This window comes from Aquila chrysaetos, chromosome 3, assembly GCF_900496995.4.
Source record: "Aquila chrysaetos chrysaetos chromosome 3, bAquChr1.4, whole genome shotgun sequence".
In the NCBI taxonomy this organism is placed as follows: domain Eukaryota; kingdom Metazoa; phylum Chordata; class Aves; order Accipitriformes; family Accipitridae; genus Aquila; species Aquila chrysaetos.
In genome coordinates this window covers 70,436,267-70,459,645 of record NC_044006.1, presented here as the reverse complement: position 1 = coordinate 70,459,645, position 23,379 = coordinate 70,436,267, and the positions used below count along the sequence as shown (strand labels likewise).

The following is a 23,379-nucleotide window of genomic DNA, read 5'->3' as shown; positions in this document are numbered from 1 at the left end:
GCAGAGCTCCATCCCAGCAGCGCACGTGGGCCTGGTGCAATGTGACCTCGGTCCCCGAGGAGCGATGCGGGCTCGCTCCCATGGGGCACGCTGCCGTCTGCTCTCTTGACACGGCATAATTTGTTTGCCAGCCTTGCCAGTCATGCTGGTATCTGGAGGCTCATTTATCTGAAATGGTTCGGAACAACTTCAGGATTTACGTTTCCTTTATTCACCAATCTCCCTTAATCTTAGGGATTGAGAATGATAATTCCCCCGATGCTGACTTTCATCAGACTAAGACTCATTCAATTATGTTTCACGTCTGTTGATCTGAAACTACAGGACTTGAGAAGTTGTCTTTTCCTCTAAGTCTGTGGCTCTAAATGACTGAAGCTCTCCTAACAGTCCTGCTACTTACTACCTTCTGCCTTTCATTAACTCTTACGGCTGACCTGCTGCATGTGAATGTTATAACCTTTTTTCTCTGCTTTTCATTTGTCAGTTGCTAAACTCATAGAAAATTACAATTTCATTAAAAATATTTTTTTTTGCAGCTGGATTTAAATTCTTATTCTTTCCCATCTTTTACCACATAGTTCTGCTTTCTGCTTTCCATAATCTGTGACAAAAAATGAAAATTCTCAAAAGCATGCGGGTCCTGCTATTATCTTATAAACCAGTTTCTCATCTCTGATAGCGTGTACTTACTTAGTCTCATCAGAGAAGCTGTACAGCCATAAATTCACGAGCACTGACGCTAATGCAAATCTGTGTTCCTGCAGCTGGATGTAATTCTTTCATTTCCTTTGCACCGCCAGCACTCAAACTTATTCCTTCTTGAGGCAAAATTGTCCCAGACCTTCTTGTCCACTGTGATGAGCTATTTAGTCTGGTGCCCAGTCTGACACACAGTAATGTAAAACCAAGCTGTGCTGGCTCAGACAAGTGCTCCTCTAGCCCAGTGTTGGGTCTCTAACTACGGCAATAGCTGATGCTATGTTGAACTTGAGCCTGGCCCCTTTTAGTGGTCCATAATGAAGCAGCCCTGCATTAGGGATGAGAGATGATATATCCTGCCTACTTCTTTTAATATCTGTCAGTTTATCAGTTGTCTGTGAATTTTTGTACTCCCTTGTTTTATATCATGGCAAATGAACCATGCTGTCTTGCTGTCTTGATGGCGTCCAGCGTTTTGTTGGCTGTTTAGGCTGCCTCTGCATATGGAACTGATGATTCAGGGTCCTCAGATGATACCAGTGACAGCCTCATGATCTTTCTCCTGAGTTTTCAACTGCCAGTTCTGGGTTCAGCATCACGGCAGCACCAGTGGGCAAGTTTCCAGAGACCCCGTGCCTTTTCTGATGGTAGAACCTTGGAAAGGGTTGGCCAGGTAGCATGCCTGAAGATGCAAAACCTGCATTGGGGCCATAGTGCGTAATGCACTATTCTCTTAAGAAAAATCCTGTCATTTTGTCTTGCTTCACTCTAAACAAGAGGCCAGCGGGCAGAGCTGCCAGGCGAAGCAAGCCCACGTGTGTGCTGTTCCTGGCGAGGGCTCAGCGGCTGCAAGGGACATGAGCTCCCTGTCACAAGATCTGTTTTCTCTCTGTACATATTTCCTGACTGAATTTAAGAAAGATGTGTACAAAGAAGCTGGGAAACTCTGACACTGCAAATATATCATTGGTCTTGGGTTTTCTGATTTCACCCGTTCTGCTTAGCAGGTTTTTAAAAATTACTGCCAAGGCTCCCCCATTCCTCTACACTGACTCTCTACAGCACCAAGACTGCTCCGTTATTTCTAGTAATCACTGCTTTTTGTAATCAGTCACTTTTGTAAGCGTGACTGCATATCTGTGTCTACACTCACAGACACATAATATATTCTACCAACCAGACAATTTCCTGGAAGTTGAAAGAGGGGGAGGAGTTGGCGAAGTGAACTCTGCTGTTGAAGAAATGGAATAAATGGCTTTATGCCTGAAAGTTACAATTTTCAGCATCATTTACATTGAACACCAGCCCCAAAGAAAGGCAGGTATAAAAAATGAGATGCAGCGATGACCTTTATCAGCTGTGGTGACAACTATAAATCAGGCTGCAAATTCTCATCAGCTTGCTGGACAGAATTCATTACAGACAGAGGTTGCTGCATTGCTTTTTGTCTTTGATTGAGGCATGTCCCATTTAAATAAATGCTCTTGCACTGGAACTAATCACACACTTCAAAACAGAAGTCCAGGAATATTATTCATTGATTCTTTTGAGGACTAAGATAATACGACTTACAGACCAGCTAAACCTCACGGTGTTTTGCTTGGAATATAATGCAGATCAATTTGTTCTTCTCTTAAGCAGACCAATTTTCTGTTCATTAATTCAGATGCTGTGTTGATGGCTTGTATTGAATATAATAGCAAGATTTACAGCCCTAACAAATCAGCGCTGCTTCATTTATTCTTCCTTATTCATACCAGAAGTACATGCAGCAGATTAGCACCTGATTTTAAACTTGTTACACTTTAACAAATAATGGGAAAGACTTTCATCTCCTGCTTCCAACTCTGGAGCAACTTTTATGTAATCATCTTGAAGTTTCACAGTTTGTTAAAATGTTATGTTTTTTTGGAGCATTGGGAGCAATAAAAGTTTAGTAGCAATGTCATTACGGGCAGTAATGTAACTTCCACCCATTCATGCAATGCTCAAGAAACAGCTACCAAATATTATCAGCCCCACAGACTCATTAGATTAATAAGCTACTTTACTTGTGCACTGAACTTTGAGCTGAGTTTCATTGCTAGTTTTTCCTGCAATTAGGAAATATCCTGAGAGCCTTACAATTATCCAAATGCTTTGGTGGCCATATTTAAAATGTGATTTTTCTGTCTAGAACTTACTATGTAATTGGAAAACATTCCGTGTTGTTGACATAGGGTGATTATTAAAGCAGTAATCTTTTTCAAAATGTCTGATAATTAGGTAATATTCTGTCTCTCAGTTTAGTTATTCCTGTTATTTCTAGAATACCTGAAAATAAGAATTTGGACTGTATACTTTTCTCACATAGCAAATGGTGCTTCACCCATGCTTAATGGCCTAAGGATGTAAAGGCATGGTATGTAGGAAGCATTAATACCTTTTATTGTATCACTTCCTAAATTGTTGGCATAAAGGCATATCTTAAGGATCTGGACACAGAGGCTAGAAGTTAAAGTTGTAAATAAGTCAGTGCTGGATCAGACCCCAGAGATCGTCTCTTCTGGTGTCTGGCCCAGGACAAGAGCAAATGCTTAGGGAAGATTTTAAAAAGCAGGTGAATTTCTCAAGATAGTAATTCAGGATATGCTTCTAGTCCCTTGCAATCACAGGTTCAAGGGCTTAATGAAAAGCGCCTCCCCTCAAGACCCACAATCTTTGGTGGATTTTTCTCCCATTTTTCTAATTCTTATTTGGACCCACATGCAGTCCTGGCACCCACTCTAGTCTGAGTCTGTAACTTCCACAGCTTGTTTACCTTCTGCGTGAAGAAATAATCTCTTTTATTTGTATTGAACCTGTCACTGGCTGGTGTCTTTTAGTGCCTCCCAATATTTATTTTGGAAAACGCAAGGAACGAGCATTCATTATTTATCTTTTCCATGCTGCTTATGACTTTTTTGACTTCTGTCCTAGTTCTGTTCAGTCAGTTCTTTCCCAGGTTTAAGAATCTTAGTTTGTTCAGTCATAAATTCTATGAAGCAATATTTCAAAGTCCTGAATATAATCAGGCATGCTTATGAAAATGCCGTGCCCTTGGACAACACTCCAGAACTAATGACAAACTTTTAATACTGTCAAACCCAAACAGAAACTCTCTTCACTATTCTGCTCTCAAATGCAAGTCTTAATCTAATTCAGATCCTGCATTTTTTATTCAGGATTGAAGGTGCTGATAAAATTTATTCCATAATTAAAAGAAAGAGATGCTTTGAGAAGTTTGCCTATGAGTCTGAAGGGCTGCTGCTGTGATTCGGACACTGAGAATCTTAAGTCTCTAACATCTTGTTGTCTGGAGACGATCATCCATATTGCAGCAACAGTTTGGCCTCACAGAATCTGATTCATCCCAATCTCAGAAAAGATTTTTTTCTTCCTACGCTTACGTGTAAAACTGTGATATGTAGGAGATGACTGTTTTTATTGATAGTAATAAGTAGAGTGTAGAAGCTTTTCGTCTGCACTTTCACTTTTACAAAGATGGTTAATGACTGTGGTGAGGATTGTCATCACTACCTTAGAAATAAAAGAAGACTGAAACATGGATAAGGAAGGAGTATGCTAGGTCTGTACACCAAAGTTTCGAAAGAACTGGGTCTCTGGGTCCAGCGTTGTCTTCAGCAGGTTACGGTGAGCCAGGCACCACGCACCTGTTTGTGGTTACAGTGTGCTTGTAAGAACCCTGTAGGATTTAAACTCACCTTTGACTCATGCCAGGACAACCCATGGGTAATGTTTAACCATTCGTGTGGCCCTGACACTTGTGGGATGCACCATGGTAGCCACCCTGGGGTGGCCACAGTGAGGGTAGGCAATGAGGAATTGTTTCTCTAACTGAACCTGGAGGCAGAAGTTTGGGAGGATCCATCAGTTCTCAGTCTTAGTTTGGCCAGGTTGCTAAAACCCAGTAACCCTCCTCCTGTGTCAAGAAAAGCTGCTGAATCTTTTAATGGCAGTGTGCTTGGGACTTAACGTTTTATGTTTTATCTGTGAGGCAGTGCGTGTAAGCACTGATCAGACTTGAACTTCAGGTTATGACATCTGACAAGATGACAACCCTTTATTGTTGTAATGTTTTTTCATCCTGAACTTTTGACCTGCCACCCAACCCTCATTTGGAGTTTCTTTCACATGTCTACCCCAGCCTTTCTGTCAAGTAGGTTTTGAGCTTTGAGAGCTGGAGACTATCTCCCGCCTGTGCAGCAGCTACCAGAGGGGATTCTTGTCCTTGTCCAGATGTCCTGAGTGCTGGAATAGTCCCAAAGTGCAACAGGGGCAAACTGATTTGTCCTGTTCCATGTGAAAATGCCAATTTCTTTGCATGCGTGTCCTTCTGGCGTGAGTTTGCAGGACAAATGGCTGAGTTGGAAGATCTGTACAATATTAGGTTCCAGAATCTGCTTTGTTAGAAGGTGATTTGCCTTTAACTGTCAGAGACTTTCTAGGCATCTGGCTTATTAAAGTCCTACAGAGACTGAGGATCTTGGAAACCTTTAAGCATAAGGAATGTTTTTTGACCTTGTTCTTTTCTACACTAACAATATAGCAAGCTGTGTATGTACATTCAAAACAGGTCACCCTCTTCCGTTCAGCTCTGGGAAAGTGTGGCAGAATAAACATGTGGCAAACACTAACCATGTTGTTTAATGACTGTCCTGGAAGCCACTTTAACATCGCAGCAATGGCTGCGTTAACAAAAAATAATCTGTGTTCTTTAGAAGGAAGTTGCCAGCAGTACTTTTGGTTCAAGTCCATAATTAGGTTCTACACAAACAGACAATTTCAGGTTTCCTTAATGTTCTTTTCTTTTCCTCCTTGCAGATAATGAATTCATTTATAGAAACCAGAATGGCACAGTGATTCTGAGGAATGTCGAAACTAACAATTCAACAATATTAATAGAAAACAAAAAAATTGTAAGTATTTTCTATAATGAGTAGCAGAATTTCACAGTTCTCTTGCAGTTGGATCAGTAAAGCAGAAAATGACTTGGGTTTCAACTTCGTGTATTCTCAAGGAGAAGCAATACACCAGTAATACTCTGGGCTACGCAATGACTGATAATGTGAAATTGAACTCCAGCTTTTCTTATTATTCTGCAAGCTCAGTTTCTTTCATACTACAGGAAGGCATCATATAGATATTTGAAGCTAGTCTTGCATATCATATATAATTGAAAGATGCATAATTCTCGTCTTTGCATGCTTAATAGAAAAGACAATTGATGTAATTTACTGTCTGTTGGTAGCATTTTCCACATTCCTCCATGCATATACTTATTTTTTAATTTGTGGATTTGCTGATTTTTGTTGCCTAATGGTTGCAGTGTAATTTCAGTGTTGTTAATGAATAGTGTTGATGAATGGAAGTGGAGTTGCATATGAGAGAAACCCTAAGAAATTATCAGGAAAAGAAGTTAGTAGGTGGCTATTAAAATAAATGAAAAGAAAATAATTTCACAGCTGATACAGAGTATTATTTATAATGATGAAAGTGTTTTGTAGCACTGTTTTTTGTAGTAGATGAAGCCAACATTGTGACAGAAGTTAGTACATTAAATGTCAGAGTGTTTTCAATATTTGCTGTAAGAAGTTGATTTCTGAAGTAAAATGCACTCATGTTTGCTCCAACAATGAGATATGAATCACATTGTCCTGGTAAAATTGTCACTTACGCAGTACCTTCCTAATGTTTTGATTAACTTGAGATGTTTTTGATGTACTGTATCATTGCAAAACTACAAAAGCAGAGGATGGCTCACAGAGACTTATCTTAATCACCCAAGATCTGCAGAAAACAGCTTTAGAAACTTAAAAGCTAAAAGTAAATCTACAAGAAAGCTATAAAAACACATTCCAGGTTGGTTTTATTTTGCAGTATGAGTATATGAGTCATACAAAGCTCAAGTACAGTATTAATTCTTTTTTAATGAGAGAAAGAATTTATCACTGAATTGTTATTGCAGGACCCAACCTTAAACTTCACATGCTGCCATTTAACCTTCAGCCTTTGCTACATCACATAAGCAATCCTCTTTTACCAGAGCGTAACCTCTTTCTTTACAATTCTGCTAAAGGTAAAGGAATGGGCTGGCTTTCTTTAATGTCAAGGTCTGTTGAAATCAAACTGCTTCCATTTGGCTTCTGTTTATTCCCCTGGGTTTTAATTTTTGCCATTTATAAGAAAAGCATAGTGTTACAAGATAATCCTACTTTTTCATGCCATGGCCTCCCTACTGCCTGTTCTAACCTTGCTCCTCTGCCCAATCAGTAAATAAATCTGCAGAACATCACCTCCGCATTAATCCAAAAAGTCCCAATACAGGAGCCACCGTTACACCTCATCCAGGCACATTGTCTTTGTCCTCTTCGTTCCCAGCCCTGGGTCAGAAAAACTTTTGCTACCTTGGCATGTTTTCCTTTCTCCGTCTTATTAATGTAACAGTAAAGAAAATCTGTCTTCGTGCTGACACTGCTGGCTCTCACGCTCCCCTGTTACCCGCCATCCTGATCCACGCTAGCCTATCAGGTTGCCCAGAGAGGTTGTAGCTGCCCCATCCCTGGAAACATTCCAGGTCAGGCTGGACGGGGCTCTGAGCGACCTGATCTAGTTGAAGATGTCCCTGCTCGTTGCAGGGCGGGTGGACTAGATGACCTTTAAAGGTCCCTTCCAACCCAAACTATTCTATGATTCTGTGATCAGTCCCCTCTGCCTTTGGCTGTCCCTGGGTTTCCCCACGCACCGCCTCCAGCCTCGCTGCCCTTGGGGAAGACTCTCCCAGTGGGATGCTGTGCGTTTCCCTGCAACCCAAATTCCCCCTTCCGTTTTGCTCCATGGGAATCTCTCAAGGACCTGCATCTAATTTGTTAGGTGAAAGGGTGAGATTTAAAAGGCGTGGATGAGTGGCGTGTTAGTGGCACCTCTCTTTGACCTTGGTGCCATGTGTGCCAGAAATGTGTTATATTGAAACACACTGGAAAGGAGAAGTGTCTGCACTATACAAATAAGTGGAGCAGGGAAAAGGTAATTCCTGACAAGTCTGAGATATTTTGGCATCTCTTCTTGTTAGTAAGACTTACAGAGCGGCTTTTTGCAGAACCCAGGTCAGGGTGCACCTGGAAAGCTGTATCACTACAGCATCCCAAAGACTTTTGTAGCTGAGGAAAATGGGATAGTTCTCAGTGTTGTCTTAATTGGGAGAGGTAGTGGTGTCTCTTTATATTAATTTGCTCCAGCAGGTATTTACTGCTTGTTATCTCCTGCACTTTGGCCAGTGACTGCAGGGAATGAGAGGGAATTAATAAATTGACACTAATCGAAGTTTTCTATTACTTGCTGCCCACAGCTGCCCCATCACCCACTGTGCAGTAAGTTTTTAAGGAAAACTGTGATTTTTTGAGATAGCCACCTGCTCTGAGTCACAATGCAGTTATGCTTTCTCTTATAGGAGCATATAAATGCCCACATAACATTTCTGGGATTTGACAAGAGATGTGATGTATTATTTTTCAAGACCCTAAGTCTGGCAGTATTCTTCATCGTTAGAAAGATGGTCATAACAATTAGTTCTAGATGCCATTGGCTTGAAAACTGAAAAATATTTATTTCAATGTTTGATTTATTTTCTAGGTCTCCTTAAAGGCTATTCGATATGAAGTATCACCTGACCGGGAATATGCACTTTTTGCTTTTAATGTTGAACCAGTAAGTAAATAGAGTTGATTTCAAAATACACAGGCTTTTTTTTTTTTCTTTTTTCTCACTTCTATGCCAGTAAGATGATATTTTAAATTAATTGCTTTCTGTGAAACAAAGAAAGCAAACCTCTCATTTAGCTATTCTGCGAGCATGTCATACTGCCATCTAGTAGAGGAGAAAGGTATAAATTACACCGTAGAGGAAACACTGTCATTGCCAGGATTTTATAGTCTTTGGGAGCGGGACTGTAAGGACATGTCTTTCCTACAAGGATTTCTATTCCTCTTCTGTGAAATTTTTTTCCATGGTGCCTTTTTCAGTCACACTATAAATTTCTTCCCCAGAACAAAAAGCAACTGTCAGTGTCTCCCACAACTGAAATAATACGTTAATTATGGTGTCACCGTTCCCAGTGCTGCAGTTAGGGTTGAGCTATCACTTTCATTATAAATCCTTTTCTTCAGAGGGTTAGGTATAAATCATTCGTAAGAAATCACCACTGGGTTACTACTAAGTTTTAGATTAGGGCAAATTTTCTACCAAACTTCAAAAAAGAAAAGTGTAATGAGTCATTTTTAAATGATGACTAAAGGATCAAACACATGGGAAGCAGTTCTTCGGCATGAATAATATTTATTTTCTTTTTAAATTCTGCTGGTATAAGACCTGAAATATTTGAATGATAGCTATGCTGTACTACTTGGATAAACTATAAATCCCTATACATTTTGTTTCCATAATCTAGAATTGCACCAATTCCTCAAAACAAAAATAATTCATTCACCAGCAACTGTAATTCTTCTTCCATAAAATAAATCTAGTTTCAGCTGCTAACCAAAGGAAATTTGTTGGTCCTTTAGGTAGCAGAGGTTGTGGCTCTGTTGCTCATCTGATTTCTCTGCTGTCATCTTTGGAGTTATGCCTGACTCACAGTGGTATAAAAGTCAGGACAACCCTGCCTGGTGTTCGAAAAAGTTCAAATAAAACTGTATGAGAAACTTTAGGGGTAATTCCTAAAGACTTTTTTGCTGGGAAGTCATTGCTGGTGCAACTTCCCTTATCTGAAGCTTAGCAGAGTTCTAGACAGTGATGGATGTGGAAGTGTTAAGTTAAATCTAAATGTGGGGAAGACAGCCTAACGGCCACTGAGCAAGCAAAGCTTTTGCATAAAAGCCCCCCCTGCCTTGTGTGCCAGAGGTGTTTTGTACAATTCACTTTTTTTAATGGAGATTGGCCTTTGGCTGTGGAAGCTGTGTGCCAACACTGCTCAGATGCATTGTGCAAGCTGGAAGAGCCCTGAGGAGAGAGGGCTTCTTCAGTTCCTCTGAGAACGAGAGAAAAATGTCTATAACGACAAAAATTATAATGAGACAAAAAATGTAATTCCTAAAAAGCAGTAGTAAGAAATTCACTTTTTATTCCCAACCTTTATCCATCGAAAGGACTGCACACTCGGAAGATCTGGAAGAAGCAAAGTTATGGGGGCTTTTGCAGCCCAGACTTTGTGTTCAGCCTGCAGAGGAATGCTTGAGGTAGGCAATGGAGGAGGAGGATGGGGATGGAAAGGGATGGGCTGGAGGTGTTTCCCCTGCATCCTCCTCTCTACATTTCAGTGCTTGCAGATCTGTGGGTTTGAGTTACAGGCAAAACACTGAGTTTGTGGTGCTTTAAGATGCCTGGCTGGAGAAGAGAGAGCAGCACACAGGCAGGTGCTCCCTTCCTCACACCACATCTTCTTCCAGAAAGGAAAACCTAAAGTGGCAAGCTGGAAACATGACGGTTGGGAAGATTTTAGGATGTGAAATATATTCAGTGTAAGAGAGCATTGCAAATTGTTCAAGTATTCATACGAGTTTATGATAGCAAGAGTTCCTGAAATAGTCTTCTGAAACAAAACAAAACAAAACAAGCCCCCCTCCCCTTTTCTTTAAGATCCATGCTTATGAAGGATACAAAGATTTTTTTTTTTTTGATGAAGAAGCATACTAATAGAGGGGTAGTAAAATTCATTCTTGAATATTGCATCTTTAAGCCACAATGGGTGGCTCTTTGTGTATTGAAGTTGCAATAACTGTTAAATTACTTATTCAGCTTTCTTCTCACTTGGTATGCAGACTGTGGCTACAAATAATTGCATGTTAGTTAGCTTTTCGCATTTTCTGCATTTCAAACTGTATTCTTGGACAAAATTCAAATTACGCTGTTTTCTGCAACACAAGAAATTGATTAGCAAAGCCTTGGGCAGTTGTCCTTGTTGCAAAGTCAAAAGGAAATTTCAGGAAATGTATTGACAAAGGACATTTGTTTAAAGTTCAATTCTACAAATACTTTCAAAAAAGAAACTTCTTGAAATTATTGTGTACTTATTTTATAGGTGTCAGAAAGTGTTGCTTTATTTTTTTGCCATTTGAAAGTGTGCCTTTTAATTGTTTGTGAGTATAGATGTTTTCATACTTTTTTTACACAATACAGTTGTGCTGCATTTACATATACGTGTAATATCTTAATATACATAATATGAATTAATAATTTATCTGAATTCTAATATGAGTGGATTCAGCCTCTATTTTTAATACCAGCTAGGAATAAAAATCAAACTAGAAAAGCATAGTGTGTCACTCCAATGAAGTGAAATATTTTTAAGAAAAATACTACAAAGTCATTTCCTGCCAGTAATAGCTTTCTTCTAAGGCTTTTCTATTTATTTGCACAGAAGCACCTCTGCTCAGTGTTGTTCTGGGTAACGGCACTGACACCCACATTGGAATAACACAGCCCTGAACTGGCAGACACCTATTTTGCAAAGTTATTGAGGCAACTAATGTGCGTTTTCCTGTTGTATCACTTCATCATCTTAGAGGATGATGAATTAAAGCATGTTCCTTAAAATATATTTCTCCCAGGAAGCTTGGCAGGCAGTTGTGAGACTGGCGTGGGTACATTGTGGCTGGTCGGGCTGTCAGGTTCCATTCTAAATGCTTTTTTGCAGTGCTTATATTTACAGAAGTTTAATCTTTCAGGCAGCAATATTCTGGGTAAGCCTTGTGCTAATAGGGAGCTTTTCTAACCTTGAACACAGCAGATTTGTTCTTTTTCTGGAAAGGTCATAGGGAAGGCGCCAGGCTTCTTTGTCTTTAAACTACTCTTGCGATTTTTCTGTTGTTTGTTTGTTTTCTGTTTCTTTACACTAGAGCAAGGTCCAACTTGAGGCTGAAACCACAGGGTGAAGTTTTCAGAAAGTGTTGGGGAATAAATACACCCACAGAGAAACTTTGATTTCAAATCAGCCTCCACCAAAACAAGTGTGTGGGGCTCTGGCTATAGAGTTCACTAACCCCAAACCACATAGGCAAATCGGGGTTTAGCCACAGCATCTCAGCAGAAAGGGAGCAGAGGGTGAAGGCTGTCGCTGGTGCTGTCAGGTCAAAGCCACTCTTGCCCAGCACATGGCTCCACCAGCATTACTGGTCAAGCTCCGCGCTCCTGCACACCTCCCGGGGGGACACACGGGTCTCTGTGGTGTTTGGGCTACAAACACGTTTGTGGGTCTCCATGGCCTCCAAAAGGGATTTCCTAAATAGCCAAGTGACAAAGAACCTCTTAAATTCTGTAGCGTTTCTGCGACGGAGGGAGTGATGGGGTAGGAATAAGGACGAGTAACCAAACCCCACGGGCTTGTGTAGCTTTCTGTTGTAGTCAGAGTTAAGAGGTGGAGTTTGTGGAATGGTGATAAAAGAAATAGAGGAAAGTAAATGAGAAGAAACATGATTTTCTTGAGTGACGTGGTGAGACATTAAATAGAGAATATTTAATTGCCTTTATTATAAATAGCTGTCATTGTAATGCAAGAGAGGAAATAAAGTGGCCGAGATTCTTCTTAAAGCTATTTGTTCTTCATTTCCAATTTACCAGTCCATTACTGTGTTTGAGCTAGTTAAGAGCAATTACACACAGGAAATCCTGGCTGATTAATATGGACCAAACTGCTAAGTCTTCTGAACAACAATTAGGGCTTAGAGACTTTTATAGCTGATACAACAGACGCTATTACCTATTTTGCAGTTAAAGGAATGCATTTTTATAATGCTGAAAGCTGCAAAGAATTAATCATCGTTGTAATTAGAACAGGCCCAACTATTTTTTTCTTTTTTTGGAGTAGTTCATGTGGTGAGTTTAGTATTTCTTTTCTGTCTGCCTGTTGCCATAGGTCTCACAGGAGTGGTGGGACCAAAGAGACCTCAGAAAGACCCAGTCCAAACCCTGGACTTTGTATTTAGAGCATGAATGAAGTAAAAAATCATTATTTATAGACAGCATCATGTTGCTATTATTATTACTGTTGTTGCTATTTTTTAACTATTTGTCCAAGTCTGGTTGTTATGTGGAGTGAACAGGTTTTGTGCTTATGGCTTCAATTACAACTTTGTACTGCTTTAATTAGTCATGTAGAAATTAATATAACACTTGTTATTTTGAAAACACTAATGGGTATAAATATTAACGAATTCTCACAACTTCCTTTTGGGTTAGGTGGAAACTATTATTGTGATAAATATGCCTCTGAAAATTAGACACTGTCATAACTATCATCAGTAATACTGCTAATATTGTAGCTATGGTATAAATTACTTAATTGAAATGGATTTACCAGTGCTAGAAATAGGTTTGCATAAACCTGTTTTCCTTCTGTGGCAATAACTATATTTCAAATTTACTTTTTTCATTCCCAGCCAATGTCGTTTTCAGGAACAATGAAAATGTATAGTGATTACACTATGTAAAGTGAGCACAGTTAGAACATTTCTACCATAAAATAATGCTACCTGGTTTAGTGATTTGTTCAATTTTTGGTGTTTGTTGTAAACCAGTAGAATTTTTGAGTGGAGCACTTTGAGGGAAAAAGCTTATGTTTATAGTTTTTATATCCTTTTTTTCATATGAATGCAGTTTTGAATCTTTGTTGCTCATAAACCACAAGGACTCCTTCTCCATTGTAAAGCTGCACAATATAAGGGCCGTGTTGACTATTATCAAAAGCTAGTGGTTAAAACTATTTTCCCAACATTTTCAAGCCTAAAGCACTGTAGCTTTGTTTACTTATGAGAATTAGTTACCCGTTATTAGGATAAATAACTGTAGTATCACTTCGTACATAAAAATAAGAAAAAAAATCAGTCCTAATAATGTGACGGTTATATGAGTTAAAGTGTTTTTTCTGTTATTACATCTGTGCATGTGTGTATCTTCAAGCAAAATATTTTCTCTTTTCTTGATTCACCAGAGGACTGTAGTCGTTCAGTGCTTCTGTAATGAGCAGAAGTCAAGTTATTAATGAATTAGTGGAACCACATAGACCAGCCACTCATCAAATCTGATGATTTGCTAAATCTTGGGTCTTCTTCATGAAAACAACACCTTCAGTTTCTTCCCATAGAACAAATATTACTAATACCATTCAGCTAATATGTCATATTTCAGTGAAATGCTCACAACTTCTGAAAATTGCACCATTTTTATGAGCATGCCTGTGCAGGGTTTTAGAGAGATGATTCTGGAGCTCCAGGGCTGAAAGTGGGGGCCGCTTTTTTTCTCCTTCTCACATATTCTTGCATCCTGTTTTGAGTCATATTATTTCAACAGCCAAGATCAGTAGAGTAAATATCCTTGTTTAATAATGTGCTTTTTATCCTATTTGTAGTGACAAGAACAGAAGTGCTCCAGCTACATTTACATAACAAAAGCTAAGGCTTGTGTGTCCAGAAGTATTGTATTAACAAGAAAGTACTGAGAACATAAGGGAGGTTAATTTTCTGGGTGATGGTTTACTTTGGATTTGAAGCTGAGGCAGCAGCTATTGTTTGACAAAATTTAGAGGGAATCATTTATTTTAAAAGGAGAGCGTTGTGGGTTTTTTTAATTATGAATCTGGTCTACTTAAAATACCCTTTGTGAAAGACTGCCTATCTTTTCTAATCTCAAAACCACCTTGAATAAATTCCCTAATCTGCTGTTTTCAATGCGGGCTGAACAGCAACAAGATAGACAAAAGAGGATTTTCAAAGGCATCAGAGAAGGTTGATTCAAAAAGGTTTCTACACTTCCATTTGCTTTTCTGTCAGACCTGGAGGTGTGCAACTCACCCAGGACACCAGCACTTCACGGTCACCTTGCATTAAATAAACCAAAGCAGCTAATAAATGAAGTCCGGGCAACTGGGAGATTTTCCGACTGATGAATCTCAGTTCAGGCAGAAGTAGCAAATCTGTGTCAGACATACCAACGTGCTGAGTTTTTCTGCCGCGTGTGGGTATCGGTAATTGGTTCAGCCGAATTAATATTTGATATCTGCAGTGGCACAGAGAGAGAGGGAAGTTTACCACACAATTCTAGAGGGATTTATGGGTTTTCAAAACTCTATTACAGCGTTGTGCAAACACTGTCTTCTCAGGTGTCCTCAGTTGTGCCTTTGACAGCAGAGCCCTTTTGATGCCAAATATTTTTCTGCTGCACATGCTTACAAAATTAAAAATTCTTGCTATGGGAGGGTGGATACCTATTTTAATTGAGTAAACATGTTATCAGGTGGTGGGAATATTTGTTCTTACTGCTCAGCAGTCATCCCTCTGTCCAATTTCTGTCACATTGTGTGTTTAGAATAGAAATTTTTGGACACAGACACAGGATGGTGGAGCAATAATTAGTGACAAGTTTTATCCTAGAGCTCCCTGTTGAAGCAGAAACTAATTTCATGTTGGTAACTTTCAGGACCAATTTTGGACTAACACGAGGGAAGAAAAGAGGTCAAGACTTTTCTTTATTTTATTTGTTTTGGAGGAGCCTCATGGTTCATTTCAAATCCCTACAAAGCTCCAGCAGAAAATACGTTCCTTTATGTAGCCTGAATGGTTCTTTGCTCTTAGCAGCAATCCTTCTGCTTTGGCACAGCTCAGTTTAATTACAGAAAAATTTCCAGCTTAAATGAGGAGTTAAAGTGGGGTCAGGTACTCAACTGCACGAACTGCGGGGACATTTTGGTAGTTAAATTCCTTGGGCTGTGGGGCAAGGGGTTCCTAGGGCTTCCTAAAACTAAGGGTCTGTCATTGTAACTCTGGGTAGAAGCAGCAACAAAAAATGTGGAGTGAAATGACATAGGCCAAATCTGCATGCTTTTTCTTTATTTTCCATTCTTAAAAAAGGGGATATGACAGGCAGTGAATCTCAGCAAAGAGAAATGGGTGGCTGGAGCCTTCTTGTGTTTATTATCCATGGAAAATGTGTTTGTACCCCTTAAATGCAAGGAATGGGTGTTCACCCCAGCATCTTGTCTTCAGCAGGTACTCTAGCAGTGGAATCATCTCACTGTTGAAGGAACTGGTGGGGACCCTGCGTTCATCATGGGTAGCCACTATGGTTACTTGTGGCCTGCAGCTCTTTGCTGGAGCAAACAATAAAACGACATTGGGATCCCGGGTTTTTAGCCTTGTTGCTCCTTGTTATTGAGGGATGTTTTCAGCAGGAAGTTTGTGCTTCCAAAATGATGACCTAGATGCATTCATACAACATGATATGATGTGTTTGCCTGAGCTGGGACTGGGAAGCAAATCTCTGGCCAGCCAGTCTTCCTGTGGTCCTCAGTCCCCACACTCCAGTTTTGCTGAGACATGCTCCTGCTATAGCAACGGTTTCAGTAAAACTGCACCAAATCTCAATTTCTTACTGAGTCTCCATTCCAGGGAGTGTTGTTTAGTGTGATTATTGCAACATAATACCAACTGCATGAAACGGAGAGCATTAAAAACTGAGTATGCTGACTTCAGGTGCTGTGCCACCTCTGAGCTTTAACCATTTTCTATTAAAAACAAAGGATTAAACTCTTGCTGTTCTTCTAATAATGTAGATAAATGGAGTTAGGACTAAACTTTAAGCCTCCTGATTTGAGCTGGGAGACTTCAACACAAATTGCACAGACATGACTGAGTGCAAAATAATATTTCAAATGTAAGTTGGACAGCCTTGCTCATATAGCAGAGGCCAACAAACTGTATCCTACATTTATTCACAGGCAAAGATATACATCAGTAAACTGAAAAGCAAATCCACAGTTCCAGGGAAGACTAGAGTAATATCAAAAGTCAGAAATAATTAGCCTGTCATGCAAGAGTACATAGGTATATTATGTATCGGTATCAGCTATCAGCAGTCTTCCTTTGTAAATATTTTCTTTAGCAAATGAGATTTTCATCAAACAGAGAAGGGGGCGGGGGGGGAAGACTCAAGGCAAAACACTCTGATAGAAAAATAACCAATTTTTCTTTGCTTGGATAAGATTAGATTTTTCATTCTACTTTCTTTTCTGAGTGTATAGATGACCTAACTTGAACAGACAGCCTGGTAGAGATTAATGTTCTAACAAAATTCACAAAACATCTTAAAAATAACCTGCAATTTATTTTTGAATAAAACATAGGTAAGGTAATTACACAAGGTCTCCTAGATAGCCAAAATCAGATAGACAGTCAGCAGTAAAATCATTGCAGTTTTCTTTCTTGTACTTGTATGGGAATCCATCTTAGAGAAATGCAGGGGAACTTTCTTTGCTTTAAGAGGAATGAAATAAATGTAGCTATATAAAAATTATTGAAAAAAATTAGGACTTAATGAAGAGCTAGGTTCCTTGCAACATACAGAGGCTTCAGAACTACATTAGAGGTGAGTTCCTGTTTTTAACATAATTTTGCTTCCTAAGTTTTTAGGCAGAATAAAAATCCCATTTTGTGCTGGACTGTGATAAGTATAGAGAGTTATTTTAAAATGTTAAGGAAAGAAATATATTAAGAATAGGATGCAAAATGGGAAAACAACAGTGATTTAAAAGACATTAGAAAGCAAAATCAGAAAGAATTTAATTCTGGTGTCTATGCAGAAACATAGGAAGTAGTCCCAGCCTGAAGGAGTTTATAATCTAATTCTTCTGATTTTATTTATTTATTTTTAATCACTGAAATAGGAGAAAAATATATTTAGTGCCCTCTTCTGGAAAACCAGATTTTACTATGCAGAGCACCCCAATGAAATTCTTGTACTCAGAAATGCAAATCTTCTGATGCAAATTTTCTCCTCTTCAGCTGAGTTACATGCCTAAATCCAAGGAGTGTGCGGCTCTGTGTTTACCCTGAACAAGTGCCTTTTATCCCTTTAGCTGCCTGCAGAACTCTGTTTTTATCAGGGCTATGTTAAAACCAATAATTAACATTCCTCCTTGGGCAGCTAATGACCCAGATTTGAAAATGGAATCTTCTATTCTCTTTTCTTCTATTCTCTGCTCAAAAAAAGCTCTGTCTTGAAAAGGGAAACAAATCATAGGGCTTTAGTCAGGTCTTTAAAAGCATGAGTCCTCAGATTTTTAAGTGCAAGAGTGGAAGAGAGCCCGTACAGCGATGCTGTTGATGGTGATGCTGTGAAGGGTTGTGCAGCAGGCAAGGAACAGGGGATGCTCTGTGCTCCTTCCTGTCCCGTTTGCTCTCCCCCCAATTTCTGAAGAGATGCCCATCATCACCACAGTCCACTTACCCCTTGGAAGATGTCCACACCATCACAGGGATGACACACAAAATGTCCCGCTGTCTCGTATGTGTTTTCAGTCTATTTTTCCTTATGTCAGAAAATAGAAATGTCACCTCCAGTAAAGTAGATCCACGTGTACATCGAGATACAGCTCAGAGTCTTCTGATCTCTTATGGAACTGGAAAATGGATCTTTCACTGAACAGAGAGAGGATTTTGGACCAAGGTCCCTGGCTTGTATCTGAGTACTTTCATTCTCCTTTCACATCCACTTCAGTGCTCTTAAACTGCTGCTCTCTAATGCTTTTTGAAGGTCTCATCTTTCTTGTCTTGGATTCCTTTCTTTGAGTCTTCTAGGAGTGCCCTGAGCCTATGACCATCATAAAAGATTTCAATGACAGTGTTAACTTCTTTGTAGTATTCACCTTCTCAACTGCTATAGTAGAAAAAGCAATTTTTATATGCTAAGAGTAAGTTTTAATAGAAAGAACATATGCTGTGGTTCTGTAGTTGCTAATTTCTGCTGCTAAAGTGAATTATTCAAAAGTGAATAAATTAATTAGATATATATACTAAGCATTCAGACCATTTTCATGGCTTGGTTCTCATGTAATTGCTACAAAGCTGCACCATTTGCATTGTAAACTTCACAGAAAAGAGGTTTTTAGAATCTTTCCACATTCAGTCTGCTCAGCTCAAGAAATGTTTCATTTAAAGAAGGCATTATCTAATTTTTCATTAAAAGCATTGATTATTAAGCATTGATTTCTCATGCTGTCCTTCAGCCCTCAGACTGTAACTCCAAAGTCAAAGAAGGTGAGCGTCAGTCAAGTGAATGTAGATGTGAACGATATAAACTCCCCATCTGCGTCAGCTACCCTGGGCTGCCTTTATAATCAGTGTGCTCCGGGGTGTAAATCTAAGGCTAAAATAGACACCAAAGACTGGTCAGAGGAATCATACCCCAAACAGGCTTTTGGCACCGTTGTCTGGGAAGAGGGTGTTGCTACAAGAGGTTGTAGGTGCAAAAAGGGTAAATGCTTGTAAAGAATGACGGGAGAGGTCAATGGCAGGGACATCGCTCAAGGTAGACAGCTGCAAACAGAGTGGCTCCAAGCTGCAAACTGCAAGAGCCTGGGACAGTATTTTGAGGAAGGATGACTATAAATAAGCTAACTGTAGTCTTTTTTCTGAATCGGCTTTGGGCTACTGTCCAAGCCAGGATAGTAAACTGGATGGACTTTGGGTCTGACCCAATACAGATATTATCATGACCACAGATATTACAAGAGAATCACGGTTGTATGTTTTGTGTGTTTGTATGGATTTGAAGGTTTTCTATGTTTACTGGGTTTGGGATAATTGTTGCCTACTTCAAAAATTTTATTTGGCCCTAGGCTACTTTTGTACTCTCATTATGTAATAATGTTGTTTATTTGTCTTTTACTTCTTTTCCTTAGATATATTGTTTGGTATGTTAGAATCGCAACATTAACTGTGTGCTAGATAGATACTTTAATTCTCATTTCCAAGTTTCTGAACAGGACTATAAAACAGGCAAGTGCAGTGCTTGGAGAATTTCCATCCAGTCTTCCACTACGCCTGCTGCAAAGTGGGAGGGGAACCTGGGAGTTTATACCATGTGATGTGAATACCAATAAAATTTTAAAAACAAGATCAACAACAAAACAAGCTCAAAATTCATAACCCTCTCTCATAATTCTTAATAACTTGATTGGAGATGCTTCCCAATAACCTGAGCGACAACAAGTGCGCGAGGGCTGGTGCAAAAATCCTACCGAGAGTTTCGTAGCTGCCATTTTATTTACCAGTTAAAAATGGAGCAGTCGTCCTTTAAGCCAGTGACTGCAAGTGCTTGCTGGTGCTGCTGGTGCCAGTGGAGCGCTGTGAGGGACAGGTGGCTCGGGAGCAAAAGGAGGCTTTTGTAATTGCTTGGCAGGGCAGAGCTGTATTAGAGTGCAGCAGCAGTTGGCAGATTGGATTAACGCTCTCCTAGGGCTGAGATCTGGCACATGAGCTGTGTGTTAATACCTGTAGCCTAAGTTGGTTCTGGAGCTGCATTTGTAACAAAAAGAGCATCCACTTTACCTCCACCATGTCACAAAGTCATAAATCCTAAAGCCGGCCTTGAAATTCCCTTTTGGCATCCTCAGCAGCATAAGGCTCTCAAAAGTGTAATTCAGAAACAAATCTTTTAATAAAGAATTATTATCATGAAACAACTGAGATAGATAATCAGTTTGTGGAACATTAAGTAACAGCATTATCTTACAACACTGCCGTCCACCTATTACTCTAGTGGATGTTGCCATCACATTTTATTTGTGGTTATTTTGCAAACTAGAGACGACGCTATTTGCGGAGTAATGCCTTGGCTTTGCTGGTTCAGAGACCTTTGGTTTTGTGGCTGGAAAACCAGCTTCTAATCCCAGCACTCCCCCTGTATGTTTGTGGGAGAGATTTACATATTAACCGTGCGTGTTGCCTGCAGCGCATGGCCCTGTTACAATCGGCTTGAGCTTGAGTTACAAACGCTTCTAAAATGCAAGTCCCCGTGGCATGAATGTACTGTCCCTTCCTGATGTCACCTTGATGTGAGATTGTTGCTGCTCCGAGGAAGCCTCTCCAGTGGGGGTGACGGGGCACTCACAGCACTGCATGACTGGAGAGCTGTTCTGGTTGTCCTCTACGCACCAAGGACAAGCTTATACAGAAAGGCTCCTTCAGGCTCGTATTGCAATGATAATGATTTAATTTTCAGTCTTAGAGATTAAATTGTTAAAAGATTTGAAAAACAGAGCCATGCAAAGACTCTTCCTGATGATCCACTGCCTCTTGTGTTCTTCCATTCTCCATCCCTTGTACATAGCATTTTATTCCCTTCTTCTAAACCGATTGCTAAAATTTCTTCCTGGTTCTGGAGATACCCAGTCACTGACCCTTGATTTCCTATGACACTGGGTAGCAGTGGAGCAGCTCCTTATTCACACTGGTGTGGCTGAGATGAGGCGCTGATCCATTGGGTCTCTCCGAGACGTTGACGGCTTAGTGTTGGCCGCGTCATGTCGCCCAGGCACAGTTACGCTGCTGGGTCAGGATCCTCCCTTCCTCTTTACAAGAAAAATGGTTTCCTCCCATAATTCAACTGTAATACATACATTCCCCAGGTACATATCTTGCTCCTTTTGCCCAAACGTTAATTTAGAAGTTAGTTCCTCTGGAATACAGAGACGTTTACAGAAAAGGCTACCAGTTGCCTAACGCTCTGTATGTTGATTGATCCAGAGACCCCTTCTTCTTGTCACCTTTCCTGCTCAAACCTATTTATTTCCCCCATCTCTGCCTTTTCCTGAGCTTCCCGGACCACCTCAGAGTGGCAGAGCACTCTCAGTGTGCGCCTTCTGTGGCTCTGACCACATTACACATGTGGCTGATAGCTGAGTGCAGTGGGTAAGAGCATCCCAAATCAGGTGTTTGATAACAGCTGTGGGTTATTTGGCTTCCAGCTGAACCAATGCACAGGAAATGCTCATTGATAGCATTTCATTATGGTTTTCCTAATTTATTAGAGGCACAAAGAGAAACGGGCAGTGTTCCTCGGAGGGCTGTAGAAACAGGTTGGCACACAGCAGGAGACTGTATTAGAGGTAGATTACTGGGGATGTGATAAAGTATATAGGGATAATTCAATGTAGAGACAAAAGAGAATTTGCTGTCTTAGGAGAAAACGAAATAAGTCAGTATCACAATGAATTTGAAAGGTGAGAATGTTGAAAAGACCTCAGATTATATGGCTTTATTGATTTGTTTGGTTCTTGCAAGCAGTCGAGCTTCACTGAGTGTAGGGTACAAAATACCAGTATGGATTTTGGTGTGTGTTTTTTTTTTATTACCGTGACACAAAAGGAATAGATAGCTTGTGGTTTTTCAGAGAATCTAATTCCAGGCTGGTTACTATGGAGTGCCTATTAGCAATAAAATGGTAGTAATACTTTGCTAAAATAGTTGGGCTGGGGACAATACTGCTGACCAGTGTGTCTCCACTGATAGAAAAAAATGAAAAGACCGTTACCTAACTGCCCACAAACCATGCTTCAGCCAGAGGTAACCCCTTGTGCTCTAAATCACAAATATATTGGAGAATGAAAGATCAGAAATTGAACAAAACGTTACCAAGAAGTTGGTGGTCAGTTGCAGGAATGGATTTTTCATCCCTTTGGAGGGCCAGTTCAACATGTAATGGGAAAAGGATTTCTTCTCAACGGAACGGAAGGGTTCAAGTTATTCATCAGTTTTCAGGTTGTACAGCCCCAACAAAACCAACAGCATCATAAAGAATTTTCATCAAGGCAAATGATGTTGACTCATTAAGTGAAAATTTAGTCTTTGATGTTGACTTTCATCAAAAATACAGAAAATTCTGCAAACAGGTACAGTGACCTGCTTTAATTCTCCACAGAATACCATAAAGAAGTATGGCAGTGAGGTATTTTTAGTCAGACAATTAGCCTTTTGTCTACTGGAAGATTTGTACGAATGACTTAGTTACCCTCTAAAGATAACACAATATTTACTTGTTGGTGACTGACCAATAGAAGAATCAATGTGACGGTGTGGTAGTGACTTGGGTCATCCTTTACTGTGCACGGCATGTGCATGTAGTAGAAGGAAACACAACCTCTGGCTAACATTTGCTTGTGATTTTCCTTCTGAACTTGTTTTTCCCTCCCTTTCATGCCATCGTTAGATAACAGGGTACCAAATACGTGAGCTGTTTGTCAATGCAGAGCAGCAGCCTTCCTGCATTCGACTTTATTCTCTTTTCCCTCTTAATTTGTCAACTTCAGAGCCTGGTTAAATATCACAGATATTAAAGGCCAAATGGCAAATCATCTTTTACCTGCATATTTTGCATCACAGCATGAGTTACCGTTTAAGGGTGCCAGGACCATTTTGAAAGGTGGAGTATGTAATTATGTCAAATGTTTGGGATTATTCAATCGGTTTGACATTCATATGAGCATTTGGGGATTTGTCTGCTCATAGCACAGGTAGGAAAATGGGCTATATAATCTACTTCCAGCAAATGTCTTTTTAGAGACTCTTCGTTGGAAACACTTTTAATGGGTCTGGCAGTTCCTGTTCCACTGGCCACTTGTGCTGTATTTTTACTGTCTTACTATAGAGTATAAAAGGGAATAGATTATAAAGACAATTTGGGTCTGTTAAGAATCCTGAGGGGATCTATTATTTGGAGATATACTTTATTGTTACAGAATAAAAAGCGATTCCTTTTACCCAGATAACTACCAAGTGCTTTATGATTAATTACATTAAAATATATTCTTGCTGTTTT

General features: G+C 39.8%; 1 protein-coding gene across 6 annotated transcripts in view; it reads left to right on the top strand.

Moving 5' to 3' along the window:
• The window catches only part of DPP6 (dipeptidyl peptidase like 6), a 575,985-nt gene that overhangs the window by 420,633 nt on the left and 131,973 nt on the right, over nt 1–23,379 (top strand). For all 6 annotated transcript variants that reach the window (XM_030009646.2, XM_030009648.2, XM_030009650.2 and 3 more), the window contains exons 4-5: nt 5,563–5,657; nt 8,371–8,445. In XM_030009646.2, coding sequence (XP_029865506.1) covers nt 5,563–5,657; nt 8,371–8,445 — 170 coding nt within the window. The remainder of the gene's footprint in view (nt 1–5,562; nt 5,658–8,370; nt 8,446–23,379) is intronic.